Source organism: Fonsecaea pedrosoi (assembly GCF_000835455.1).
Source record: "Fonsecaea pedrosoi CBS 271.37 unplaced genomic scaffold supercont1.9, whole genome shotgun sequence".
NCBI classification, from domain to species: domain Eukaryota; kingdom Fungi; phylum Ascomycota; class Eurotiomycetes; order Chaetothyriales; family Herpotrichiellaceae; genus Fonsecaea; species Fonsecaea pedrosoi.
The window spans coordinates 99,962-111,392 of record NW_013550607.1 but is presented as its reverse complement, the minus strand read 5'-3'; the positions used below and the strand labels follow the sequence as shown (position 1 = coordinate 111,392).

At 51.9% G+C, this 11,431-nt stretch overlaps 3 protein-coding genes across 3 annotated transcripts; 1 reads left to right on the top strand and 2 right to left on the bottom strand.

Annotated features, from left to right (window-relative positions):
- Window positions 1-1,935: 1,935 nt before the first annotated feature.
- On the top strand, window positions 1,936-4,091 carry Z517_12146 (uncharacterized protein; the record flags this gene model as incomplete). The annotated part of the gene is made up of 4 exons (XM_013422560.1): window positions 1,936-2,091; window positions 2,184-2,241; window positions 2,301-3,007; window positions 3,159-4,091. 4 exons carry the CDS (start codon window positions 1,936-1,938, stop codon window positions 4,089-4,091), a joined length of 1,854 nt encoding a protein of 617 aa, XP_013278014.1.
- A 2,474-nt stretch (window positions 4,092-6,565) lies between these two features.
- Z517_12145 (uncharacterized protein) lies at window positions 6,566-9,733 on the bottom strand (the record flags this gene model as incomplete). Its single annotated transcript, XM_013422559.1, has 1 exon — window positions 6,566-9,733. The coding sequence occupies one exon, from the start codon at window positions 9,731-9,733 to the stop codon at window positions 6,566-6,568; it is 3,168 nt and encodes a 1,055-aa protein (XP_013278013.1).
- Window positions 9,734-10,115: 382 nt separating this feature from the next.
- On the bottom strand, window positions 10,116-11,043 carry Z517_12144 (uncharacterized protein; the record flags this gene model as incomplete). The annotated part of the gene is made up of 2 exons (XM_013422558.1): window positions 10,116-10,930; window positions 10,986-11,043. The coding sequence occupies 2 exons, from the start codon at window positions 11,041-11,043 to the stop codon at window positions 10,116-10,118; spliced, it is 873 nt and encodes a 290-aa protein (XP_013278012.1).
- Window positions 11,044-11,431: the final 388 nt, after the last annotated feature.

The window sequence follows — 11,431 nt, the reverse complement described above, 5'->3', positions numbered from 1 at the left end:
GAACCGCATCTGCTCGTGCACCGGAACTCGGGAACAGGCGCTTTCCCCTTCTGGAAATGAAAATCAGTTGATATTTCAGTCTAGGAGGAGCGGTACCAAGAGGCTCTAAACGGGGTGGAGGACCGCGAGCTGAAGTTGCAGGGCTCAGACGTGATGTGATGGAGGACCCCTGGTGGTCAGTCTGTGTCAACCTGCGTCAATCAGTGAAGAAAGCAGAGACAGTCAACACGACAGGCCTCCCTCTGTGGTACATTTGAGCCCCTCAGTGCGCCACTGGCAGCACGCCAATGCCCGGGGCTCGTGGAAGACCTGGAGACCAATGCATCAGCCCGCAGGCAAGTGCAGAGTCGAGGGTGGACCCCGCGCTGATGATGATGGAAGGGGATGCGGTCCCGGAGTACAAAATAAGTGTGAAATTCTGCTGGATTAAAAAGTGTACGAGTAAGCTTTTTTTTTTTTTGCACAGAGCCCTTCGCGCCCCTCGCTGCGAATCCCACGTTTCCGGAATTTGGTGGATGTGGGAGCTAGCCACCTAGCCTAGTACAACGCCTGGCAAGTGCCCACTATCAGTAGCCTAGGTACTAACAACCTTTGCCTGCTCCCCTGGTCCCGGGGCCCTAGCAAGCATCCTCGTACAGGCACAGGGAGCTTCTAGCTCACGGAACTGACAGACGGAGCCTTACTTGAACCGTGCTTCGCAGCTCCACCAACTAGCATTAGCAGAGCAGGCCGTTTTCCGGAAGTCCAGGGCCCAGCGTCCTGAAACAAGCCACACTGACCACGCAGGTGGGAGGACCTTTTTTAAATTTTTCTGACGTCCTTCGTCCTTGCTGTTTGTGTCGCCGCGGTTAGCCTACTGCACGCGAAGCAGGGCTGTCATCGACTGCAGATATCCACGAGGAGGCATGGTAAAATAAGACGTCGCTTGCTGTGTGAGAGCCAGTATTAGTAGGTAGAGTAGATATTGAATGGGGCATGTTGGTTGCACTCACCTTGGTTTGTGCGGTCATCAATCAAACATGCGTAGGACAGCATGGTGAACCCATGGCCACGGTACCCTCGCCTGTCGGCCCCGGAGTGATGGAAACCCCAGCAGTAGGCAGATGCTTTGAAGGTCACACGTCCATGCAATTGAGATTCGAGAATATGGGTGACAGTGACAGCCCCAACGACCTGCGCCGTGGCCCACCATATGAGAATACCCAGTAGTAGACAGGGCTTCTTCTCACACCAAGTTATCGTGGGCATTGACTTTCTTTGCAGCAGGGACAAAGAACAAGAAGAGAATCGCTTGTAAACCAGCCACCACCAAACCCAGGAATCCGGTCGGTGGTCTGCAGCCGTTTGGTCCTTAACTTAGGTTTAGCGGGTTGGTTTGCGTGGGAGTGGGATACCCAGAGTCAGCCACTGGGTAACTGGACTGGAAAAGCCGAGTTGAACGTGAGTTTGTGGTTTAGCTCCCCCGATTTTGCCTCGACAAACTTGACTGCTTGCACCCGAACTGAACTCCATCTCTGCTGTTGTTTCCACTTGGGATTCTCATCTTTCTCCCCAACTCACTTTCGCAGCCATCGGCATCACTCCCGTCCGTTTTTGATCTTTGTCGAATTGCCTCTCTTTTCCTCCGTATCCTGTTGTCTTCAGGGGGAATCCGAGAGAGGTTGACCTGTATCAAATTCATCTTCGCCGCTTGTCCTGCACTTAACCTTCCCCCGAGCTGCTGGAGTTGGGTCGGTGGTCTGCTTTTTTTTTTCCTGACTCGACGTCTGTGAGCTCTTGTCTGGTACTTCTTTCTTTTCCTGCCCACGGTCTGTTAGAATCCTGGCTGACAAGGTCTCAAGCATAGCCCAGAATTCTGGACTTGCTCAATAATTTGCCCGCCTGTCCTATCATCCTCCCAGCGAAACCCCAACGGTCACATTTTCCGTAACTGTCATGGCGACCACTGCTCCATCCGTCCCCAAGCTTGACCGCTACGTGGTCATTCATGTTGCGACCACTTGCGATGAACATGGTGTTTATGTGACAAAAGATTCTGCAGAAGTAATTGAACTGGGTTGGATCTTGCTCGACAGTAAGACGTGTGATGAGGTACGTTTTCTTGGCGATGCTTGCTACGGAGGAGGATAAAGGAGATGAAAGGCGATCAAAGCAACGACCGGACCTGTTGACAGATGTGCCAGATCTATCGGGAGAGCGTCCTAGTGAAGCCTGTCAACACGCCCATCACACCCCTTTGCAGTGAGTACATCTGTGTCGGGAGGACGGAGATTTGCATGAACTGATCCTTGCAATCACAGCCAGCCTCACCACCTTGACTTGGGAACATGTTCGCAATGCCGGCTCTTTCCGGGATGCAGTCACTCGCTTTGACCATTTCGCTCAGGAGCACCTTATATCCAAGAATCTGGAGTTCTCCTTTGTCACACTGGACTCCTGGGATTTGCGGGTCCAGTTGCCTCGAGAAGCTCGCGATAAGGCAGTCGTCCTACCGGCTTACCTGCAACACTCCCGGACCTTTGACCTGCGTTCAGAGTATGCCCGATGGCAGCAGCACCATCCAGAGTCCCTGCCCTTTGGCCCCAGTTCTCTCGCAAACATCTGTGCTGCTCTCGAGGTGGAGCCTGTGCAATCGTCGGCGCCAATCAAGCACAACCTGCCCTTCCATCTGCAGGCGTTGGCGCCTGCCTCCCCTCGCCGCGCCATGGAAGAGGCAGTCACTCTTGCCAGGGTTCTCCGGGGCCTCATTCGGAAGTCTCAGCCCGCCCACGAACATCCGGATGTTTTGACTCGCCCCATGGACGCCAGGGCCGACGTGAATGCCTTCTTGAAAGAACGCAGCAAGGTTCTACACATGAACGGTCTGCCGCACGACACAACGCAGTCTGAACTCGAGAGCTGGTTCACTCAATTCGGAGGCAGGCCAATCGCATTCTGGACCCTTCGTACTCCAGATCAGCATAAGCCGACCGGGTCAGGTTTCGCCGTCTTCTCCTCCCACGAAGAGGTATGTCTCACTTTGATTTCCCAGTTTCACATTTTACGGCACTGATATCAACCCTTTTCTTCCCCCTTTCTTCAAACTCCTCCGACACTTCATCAATTCGCCCCCTCATACTTGGATCCTGGATTGACACAAAATTAACTTTGCTTCACAGGCCGCTGAAAGTCTCTGTATGAACGGACGCGCTCTCAACGAAAAGGCCATCGAGGTCTCGCCTTCTTCAAGCCGAGTCCTCGATCGTGCCGCCGAAATCTTGACTCCCTTCCCTCCAAGCAAAAACCGACCACGACCAGGCGACTGGAACTGTCCTTCGTGTGGCTTCTCCAACTTCCAACGCCGTACTGCCTGCTTCAGATGTTCATTCCCTGCTGGAGGAGCTACGGGTGTTGATCCATATTACAATTCGTACCCCAGCTATGGACCTCCTCACATGATGGGCCATCATCCTCACATGGGACACCATGGACATGGAGTGGGCCATCACGGCCGTGGCGGCGCTGGTATTGTTCCTTTCAGAGCTGGTGATTGGCGATGCGGTGCAGAAGGCTGCTCATACCACAACTTTGCCAAGAACGTCAACTGTCTGCGTTGTGGTGCCCCTCGCTCCGGAGCTGCAGTCGTGGTCGATTCGGCCTATCCCTCTCCAATGGCACCTCCTTCCGAGTATGGCATGGGGCCAGGCTCGATGGCTAGCACTCCAGGACCCGCTCCATATGGTGCTGGTGCAGCTGCTTTCGGTTCTGGAGCGGCATTTGCCCAGCCACCCAGTCAATTTGGCATGCCTTCCGGTATGGGTGGCCCACCAGCGGCTCCCTTCCCACAGATGGGCAACATGACTCCCGGCTACGCATCTAGCAACATGTCACATTCCTCGTTCGGCCCTGCGGCTCAAGCTGCCTTTAGCGGTGCCGCAGACACAAATGCACCGAGTAATCTCCCTCAGAATGGCTTTTACGGTAATGGCCCCGGTGGAGACCCGTTCGCGTTCCTCTCTGCTGGTATTGACAGCCTCAGCATGGTGACGCCTGATGACAACCAAGGCCCTCGTCGCAATGGTGGTCCTCAGAGCGCGAAGAGCCCCGCCTAACCCACCTCCCATCCACCGAACTCTCTGCCTTTCTCAAGTCGCCTACACAACGTCACTAAAGTTCACTCATTTGACCGATTAACGACTGCGACGACATCTTTCATGTTGAGCAACGTTGTCTACTTGTTTTTTTCGCCCCACTTTCATGTACTTGATTCTGGCAGATTCAATGCACATCTGTTTACTAGCTTTGTATCGTGGATATTGGCGGGCGGTGCTGGAGGCTGGGCTGCTGGAGGGTTTGAACTTGGTCGAAAGCGCCGGCAATGGGACAATCTTTGCATATGAGGAACGACCTAGAGAACTTGGCTTGTGTGTTTTTGCTCGGGACTGTGGGGTTGGAATCGAAGACAGATGCGCAGAAGCACAAAATGGCCATGTAAACCCCAGGAATAGGCTGCACGAACAAAGGGGGGGAAGGCATGGAGGTCTAAAGAAAACAAAAAACTACCCTGGTACGAGTGCGAACAAAACTGTATGGCATCGATGGGAAAACGTGTGGTCTTGGAGCTTGAGCGTGCACATGTGTATGTTGCTGTCGTCTAGGGGGGTATTGCCAGCATAGCGAGGGAGCAAGAGCGTGGAACACAAAGGTATGGAACAGGACAAGGGCAAAAATGGACAGACAAAAGTTGTGGAGAGAAAAAAAGAAACTATCCAATATGGCATTCAACAGGGCCGGAGCACCACAGGCCTACGACACAACCCCGGCACTTTACGGTTCGAGAACGCCCACAGTATCATCTGTTTGCACATGGCTATTTGAGGAAAGGGGAGAATTCGAAGCTGGCTGTGGACATTGGCATCATTCACCAGGTAACTTTGTCATGGTCAAGGATGGCTTTTTAACTAAATTGTTCAAACGCGAGTGGACAATGTTTGATCAGTTTTTTCTCTCTAAGAAACCTGGTGCCAGTGCCATTCCATTTTTTTTTTTTAGATTGATTTCTGTTCTCAATCAAGGGAGACGAAGAGGGTTGGGCTATTGCTCTGTTTTTGCAGTGGCATCGGAACACGCGGAAGCACCTCGTCGACACCTATCCAGAGCCCAGGCAGTGTTGCAGACCCAATCTCTCTGATACCAACTGATTTCACACGACTTCTGCCGCTCTGCGCACTCACTCGTGTATGAACCGTCTGTCTGTATCGATGTATGGGCCGCCCTATCCGCAAATCAATACGAGTAACCAAGCAAGCACCTGCTGCTGACTGAGTTGACTAACTGACAGCTGAGCCGATGACAGGCTGACAGCAGGTCGCACCGATATTGACACTGACACTGACATAAGACTGACACTGATTACCCGCGCTCGTCACCGTCCATACTATGACCGACCGTATGTATATACCCTCGATTTTTTCTAAAGAGCTCGTCCGTGCCCGTCCCAGGGTGACCTGGCTCAGATCAGTGCAGGGAGAATACACAAGCAGAAGGAGGAGGAAGAAGAAGAAGGAGAAGAAGGAGAAGAAGGAGAAGAAGGAGAAGAAGAAGAAGCAAAAGCAAGAAAAAAGCAAAACAAGGCAAAACAAGGCAAAACAAGGCAAGCAAGGGGTGCGTTTACCGACACGGATGGCTACCGTCAAAAACAAAGGGAGCGAGCGGAATCGAGATGGATGCTATTAACTACGTAAAGACATGTTAAATCAAAGCTCATGCCATGGGTAGGGTCAATAATAAACTAACAACTAGACTGACGGTTTAAAAGGATATTGATAATACCTTTGATATCTATCTCTTGGGTCTTTTCTCCTCTTCTCTCCTCTTCTCTTCTCCCCCACCCCTCCCTCCCTGTCTCTGTCTCGCTACTTTCTGTCCAGATCCACTCGCGCTCGCTCGCTAACTTCTTCGCATGCATGATAGATCCCTCCCCAAAAGGAAAAATTGAGATCTGGAATCCGGAAATGAGGTATCAGGTGGCGATAAAACATTGGGGGCCGACAGAAGTTGTTTGTCCAGTGTCTGTGTAGATATGAGAGACGCCTCACGCCATGCATTGACTCGGCTCCACGACGGTATTGATGACACTTCGAAATGTTGTATCTTTATCTTTTCCTGCGCCCAGGGGTTGATGGTGTCGCAAACTCACCCTCCTAGAACAGCCTTAGAGAGCTTGTTGTTTCGCCACCCTTAGGGCAGACATTCCAAAAGTCAATCTTGTGCTGCTCGCAACCTTCAAATCATCGACCTCCCCCGTCTCCAGAAAGAGTACTGGAGCATTCCTTCAAGCAAAGACCAGCAACACGGCGCAAGCACCGCGGTAGCCGCCGCCACTCAACCGGACCCCATGATACAAAAATGACGCTTGCTCTTCACGCTCAAGTAGAACTGATGATCACCTCTTTCTCCGTAGCGCCCATGAAGCTAGAGCCCCATTAAGTCACATCTTTAACATCGGCCACTCGCTCGCTATCCACAATGCGCACAGTGAAATGAGCAAGTCTTGCGTCCTCTTGACATGGCTACGCCAGCGGTGTTATCCCTGCACCTGGGCTTGTTGCGCTTGTTGCGCTTGTTGCGCTTGGGCAGCGTGTGTCGCAGCGGCATAGTTGACAACGCTCTGCAAGACATCACGATCTGATTGCTCCAAGATCGACGTCAGATTTTGATATAGCTGGGGTTGTTCTGCCTGGAGCTTGTCCAATGACTCTTTGAAGGCCGAATAAGGATCGAACTTGTCCAGCGGGCTCTCCAGCAGAGTGCTATCGTCGAGGATGCTATCGTCGTCGTCATCTGCCAGAGCGCCAAATTTCTTAGCCTCTTCGCTGAGGAAGTCCAGATACGCTTGTGACTCGTCTTTGACGTCGCCTTTGGTGTCCGGCAAGGAGGCGGCGCTAACATTTCCCCATTCCGGCCCTTCGGGACCGGGTTCGTCGGCCCAATCTTCGGCATCGTCGTCCGACCCATAGTCCGATATCGTGTCAGACACACCGTCAGAGGCTTTGACAGCTTCCTCTCGTTGTTTGATCGCAGCGGGAAGCGTTCGAAAGAGATAAGTTGCCCCGGTGAGGAGACGTGGCCAGCCAGTTTGAACCGACTGAGGTACTTGGTCGGCCCGAATGGTGAGGAGAGAGCAAATGGTCGCGAGACAGAGCTTCTTGTCGTGGACACGGCGGAAGTTGTCAATCATGCCGAACCAGATTGAAAAGAATTTGTTGGTCCAACCGTGTGATTCGAGGACCTGAAGTGCCAGAATGGGGTTGTAATAGAGACAGTTGATCACCATCTCCACCAAATGTAATTTGTAACTTCTGATCACGGTCTTTGCTTCTGCGCTGGCCAAAACCTCCATAGGCAAAGCCAGGAAGGTCGGTATGTAGCTGTCGAGAGGCCCCCCTCGAAGGTTCAGCATCATGGCCTCGGCCAGTTTGCATCCACAGATGCGGTCCACCCCTCCGACCTTTGGGTCGGCGAAGATGTCTCGCACCATGCCGGCTATAGCAGCCAGGTACGGCGGGTGTTCGATGAACCTTTGCTGGCCATAAGTGACGAAATTGTCTAGAGCAGGCAACATGTCTTCTAGGTATAGCTCTGCGCCGTCTTTGAATGTTTTGTGCATGAGCTCAAAGGCTTGCCACATCGTTGGCGATATGGATCTCGACGCATAAGTACACGAATCAATGATTTCAAAGACCTCGTTGTAGAGGTCATAGAGCTTGTTCTCCAGGGTGATGGTAATGATCGGCATAAGGATGGATTCGAGAAGAAGGAGTACATCAGGAGTCGCCTCGAGAGTCAGAATCAGAGTGCCGATTGTTTGTAGTACCCCTAATGCCGCAATGGACTTGTCGTCTAGATAGTCGTTGTGTTCATCGCCGGTTTCGGCCGCCCTGGCCTCATTCCGTTCCAGAATCTCCCGAATGATTCGAAGGTATGTGTCCCGGAGATTGGTGCTCAACGCCACTGCAAAGGGGGTAAGCTGTTCTGCGAAAACTTCCACAAAGTCCTCCATGACGTTTGACAGTGAATCAACATCAACCTCATTCATCAACTGCAGTAGTTGATGCATAATTTGCGGAATGTTCGATTGCATGGTGATGCGGATGGCATCGTGCCTGATGAGGGGTTGTAAAGCCAATGAAGCTTCCACCCTGACTGGCAGTTCTGGATCAGCCATCGACTCCATTATGTTCTGATAGATGATCATGAGATTGTTCGGGTCCTTGAAATCCAGCTGCTCAAATTTCTCCATTGTCTCACAGGCTCGGGCGCGAAGGAAGCCATGTGGAGACCTGAACTCGGGAAATACATGTCGCACGAAGAAGTATTCGACCTGATCCGCGATCGGACTCTTCTTGGACAATATGACCGACGCAAGCGAACCTATCATCCTCAAAGCACCATCTTTTTCTCGGGGATTCTTCTGATCGTCCGGGGCAGACTCGTAGCGGGACACAACCTCGTTGACGTAGGAGAGAATGACATAAGTCTGTTGTTTCCGCGATTTTGTCAAGGCGATCAAGAAATTGGTTGCGGTCATGTCTGGCGCCGAAACTTCCTCGTAATAGTTGAGCTTCCTATGCAAGTAGTCGACCGGATTGTCGGTGAAAAGCTCCAAGTCTTCGTCCGAAAGACACATAACCGGGAAGACCAAGTGTTTGATGAGACTGTCCATGTGCGGCTTGAGCTTGTCCCACATCACTTTGGGCTTCACACATTCTTCTAGAAAGATCAAGGTGAAGGCCAAAGAAGGCTTGCTTAGCCAGTGATTGCCCCCGACCCATTTCTCGATCTCACTCAGGTAGCCCTTGAGGATTTCGGGTGCGAAATTTGTTATGAAGTTTTTCGCGAATGCACCATATTCCTTCTCTTGGGCAGGAGATAGCGCCGATGGGTTTCCATACCTCACGAAGAGCCTATTGAGGTTTGCGTAGCACCATTTACGTGCTTTCCACCAATAACTGCGTTCCCGGTCTTCAGCATCTTCGGGCATAGCACTCTCTGGAGGCTTCTTCGAGATGATGGTTAAGAAAAGCGTGCACCAATCCACAGTCGCTTGATGTGTTTGGAGCGGGATTGGTAAGCCATAATAGACAGCATGTTTGTAACATTTGACGCATAGCCTGAGCATCTCACCAGCTTCCAAACTGGTCTCGTTGACCAACTTGTTCCCAATGCCCAACAACGTGGGGAAGGCCACGTTGACAACCTTGTCCAGGTTTTGCCTTTCTTCCCCAGCGCGGAAACGATATGTGCGACAAACAGCCAACAGACACTGCAGCCCCGCGTAGACCTGATTGGCATCTTGTGTGTTCATCAGTTGTAGAGTGATGTCCATCAGCTCGGGCCATTTTGACGGAAAATCGTACTGTAGGATGGTCTGCAGGATAGGGATAAGCTGTGCTCGAATCTGCGGAGGAGAGGAGGACAACACAGGCAGTAAGCGTTCTCTGAAGGGTTTTCGTTCGGGTTCGGATATTGGCTGGTGAGGAGTGTGTTCAGTAGCCCATCCCCGGGATATTCGATTCTTGAGGTAGACGGCGACCGAGAGGCGGATTGGAGGGTCTTGCTCCGACTGTAGGATGTCGAGAAGGGCCCCAATGAACCCAGGATGCTGTTCAGCTTGCTTCAGGGCCGTCTCAGCTTGGGACCGGATGGTTGCGTCGGCTGACAAAGTCGACTGGATCGTGGTTCTCAGGTCCATGGTCGTTGGAGGAGGCTGCCCTTGATAGGGCCAATGCTTAGATACAACAAAACAGCCTGAAAAATCCCAGAAGCTTTACAGCAGAAGCGGACGAAGTGAGGGTATCGAGACAGGTCCTACCAGCAGATAAATTTTTGCTCATGCGCAGGTGGCAGTCGATGGCAAGAGGAGGACTGGAATCAATATGCCCCCAAAAACATCCGAGACTCGAATGGGAGCCACCGCCAAGCCCCGCGAGCCTGATCACTTCTGCGCTAGTTCACTAGGTCTAGGGCTTTGGGTATATAGAGCTAGCTACCTGTACGAGGTACTCGGTACATATATTCGAGATTGAATCTGTTGGAGACTTGAAAAGAGTTCAGCATGAGAGGGATCTAATTGTCTATTCTGCGGCCCTGCCCTCGTCCTTCAGGGTCGCCAGATGCACCACATAGCCCGAGCCATCCTGGAGCTGAGTTGGAAGTTCCCGATCTGGGATGCGCCATACGTTGAATTCTTTCATCAAGGCGGCCAAAAACAATTCGCAGACTGTGTCAGAGCGAAGCTGTTGGGCAACCAGAACGACAGTGTGCTTTGCTGCAGTTGGTCCCAGACGACACACATCCACACAAGTCTGCACCAGCGGAGAAATGAGGTACTCGTTATAGACGCAGTCGCAGAGGACGAGTAGGTCAACCCAACCACTTGGGGGAATGGCTGATTTGAGATTTTCGACACTGTCCGCCTCCCAATCCAAGGGTAAGACCTTGAGGTGTTCTTCTTGGGCCAACTCTTTCTCGTTGCCCCTCTTCTTGTTCCTCTTCTTTTCCCTTGGTGGCGTCGCATTGGTCGCTATGTTCTCTCTCAGGTATCTCACCACATAGGTTTGATCCGTGAGGACATAGCACTGCACAAACTTTGACACTACCAAGCCCAGTAAGCCGGTTATGCCACACCCTAGCTCGACCACAACTGCGGTGTCATCTAGAGCGCCGCTCAGTATTGGAGGCAAAGATGCCAACCAGGCCGCCAGAAGTGGAGTAATCTTCCAGATCACGGCCCCTGTTGTCCCTTCCTGTCTGTTGGAGTGGAGAAGACCCGGGGACTGCCGCAAAATGTACTCATGGCCTGCGATTTCAATCTCTAAAGACTCGGCCTTGGGGTCAACAAAGCCCAGATTGTTACTCGGCATATCTCGACTGAACAACAAGAAAGTTTCTAGAGCTCTCAGTCAGAACGCGATCTCTGGACTGCGGCATTTATTGCCATATACCTTCGCCAGCATCTTCAATCGGTTCGCCTAAAAAGGCGAGGGGCGACTGGTGTGCCATTGCTGCTTGCTCACCAACACGAGGTTCAATGAAAGGGCGTTTTCAGAAACGGTCCTAGAGCTGCGTTGCTTCGGGAACCAAATGCACGTCGAATCGCAGACAATCATACAATCATACGCTCACATAAGCATGATGGCACGAGAGAGCATTATCGTGGGAGTGTACCAAAAGGAGACATGGTTGAGAAATAATTAATGCTTGATTCGATTTGACAATAGAGAGAGCAGTGTCCGTGAGAATGATGGTGGGAGGTCTGGCTAGGTGGAGATTTTCGCAGTGATCCGACGACGATACATGTTGTGCTTATGGCAGCCTGGGAGATCATACAGGCATACTATGGGCCTGTTGGTCACCTGGTAAGACGCTCTTGATCGAAAAGATTCAGCAT